The sequence below is a fragment of the Temnothorax curvispinosus genome, unplaced genomic scaffold, assembly GCF_003070985.1.
Source record: "Temnothorax curvispinosus isolate PA1 unplaced genomic scaffold, ASM307098v1 QBEX01004032.1, whole genome shotgun sequence".
Taxonomy (NCBI): Eukaryota; Metazoa; Arthropoda; class Insecta; order Hymenoptera; family Formicidae; genus Temnothorax; species Temnothorax curvispinosus.
In genome coordinates, this window is record NW_020213812.1 from 1 (window position 1) to 1,475 (window position 1,475).

Sequence of the window (1,475 nt, forward strand, 5' to 3'; positions counted from 1 at the left end):
CCTGAGAAACGCTCCACTCTCGTATCACGCGAAGCATCCGATCGTACTCGCTTCTCACCCGTTAGTCACGCTAATCATTAGGCAGGCTCATCTGCGCGCCCTTCATGCAGGCCCGCATTTAACGCTTGCAACGTTGCGCCGCGAGTTCTGGATCTTAAATGCTCGCAGTTCCGTTCGATCTGTTCTCCATAAATGTGTGAACTGCACGCGCGAAAAGGCCGCCGTGCCGCAGCAGCTCATGGGAGATCTCCCATCCTTGCGCGTGTCGGCGCCTTCCCGTAGTTTTCTCCATTGTGGGGTCGACTACGCGGGGCCGGTGCTGGTTCGAGCCTCCGGGGGACGCGGCATTGTTTCGCGAAAAGCATATATCGCGCTCTTTGTGTGCCTCGCCACGCGCGCGGTCCACCTTGAATTGGTTGGAAATTATTCCACCCCCGCATTTTTAGACGCCTACTCTCGATTTTGCTCTCGTAGAGGATTGCCGGAGTCAATGCATTCCGATAACGGAACTACGTTTGTCGGAGCCGACAAGGAACTAGTCAAGGCATACCGAGCGGCAGTAAACGATCCCAATTTCTTAAATGCCATCGCCTCCGATAATGTACAATGGCACTTCCTCCCCCCGTCCGCACCGCATTTCGGCGGTCTCTGGGAGGCCGGCGTACGCAGCGTAAAGTACCATCTTCGCCGAGTTCTTAAGAATCACACGCTAACATTCGAAGAGCTTACGACTCTACTATGCCGGATCGAAGCCTGCTTAAATTCGCGTCCTCTCGCACCGTTAAGTGATACGTTAGACGATTATGAAGTACTGACCCCCGGTCATTTCTTAATCGGGTCCGCGCTCACAGTCAATCCGGAACCCTCGTTATTAAACGTCAACGAGAATCGCTTGTCACGCTGGCAAATCATCCGTCACATCACCGAGCGGTTTTGGCGGCTGTGGCAGACGGAATACGTTAGCACCTTGCAGCAACGCGTCAAATGGCGAAGATTACAAGCGCCAGTGAAGATCGGGCAACTCGTCTTGTTACGAAATGCCACTTTACCTCCCTGTAAGTGGGAACTCGGTCGTGTAACACAGTGCCATGCGGGCGCTGACGGGCTGATTCGCGTGGTGACCGTGAAAACACCGACCTCCGAATATAAACGTCCGATCGTAAAATTATGCCTACTCCCGATCGACTGTGAGGCGCGCGCTGACTGACCTCTCCGGCATAAGCATTGTAAATGAACTTGTCACGGCGGGCGGTACGCTCGGTATCGCCACGTCTTGTTTTTTTTTCAAAAAAAAAAACCTCATGTAATTAGCTTGTCTTACTACTCTAAGTTGATCTAGTTATAAGATATATTCTATCTTCCCGTATCGACCTATCGACCGCCACGAGCACATCGCGGATTTCGAAACGTATTTCGAGGCGGGCGGTATGTTGAGGATAGAAAACGAATCCGTTGCGAGAGAGGAATTGTTGGGC

The 1,475-nt window shown here is 52.5% G+C and overlaps 1 protein-coding gene across 1 annotated transcript; it reads left to right on the forward strand.

Annotated features, from left to right (window-relative positions):
- Positions 1 to 474: 474 nt before the first annotated feature.
- LOC112453104 lies at positions 475 to 1,055 on the forward strand (the record flags this gene model as incomplete). The annotated part of the gene is made up of 1 exon (XM_025013663.1): positions 475 to 1,055. A coding segment is annotated over one exon (581 nt), but the record flags the coding sequence as incomplete, so codon positions are not given.
- Between the last annotated feature and the right edge of the window lie 420 nt (positions 1,056 to 1,475).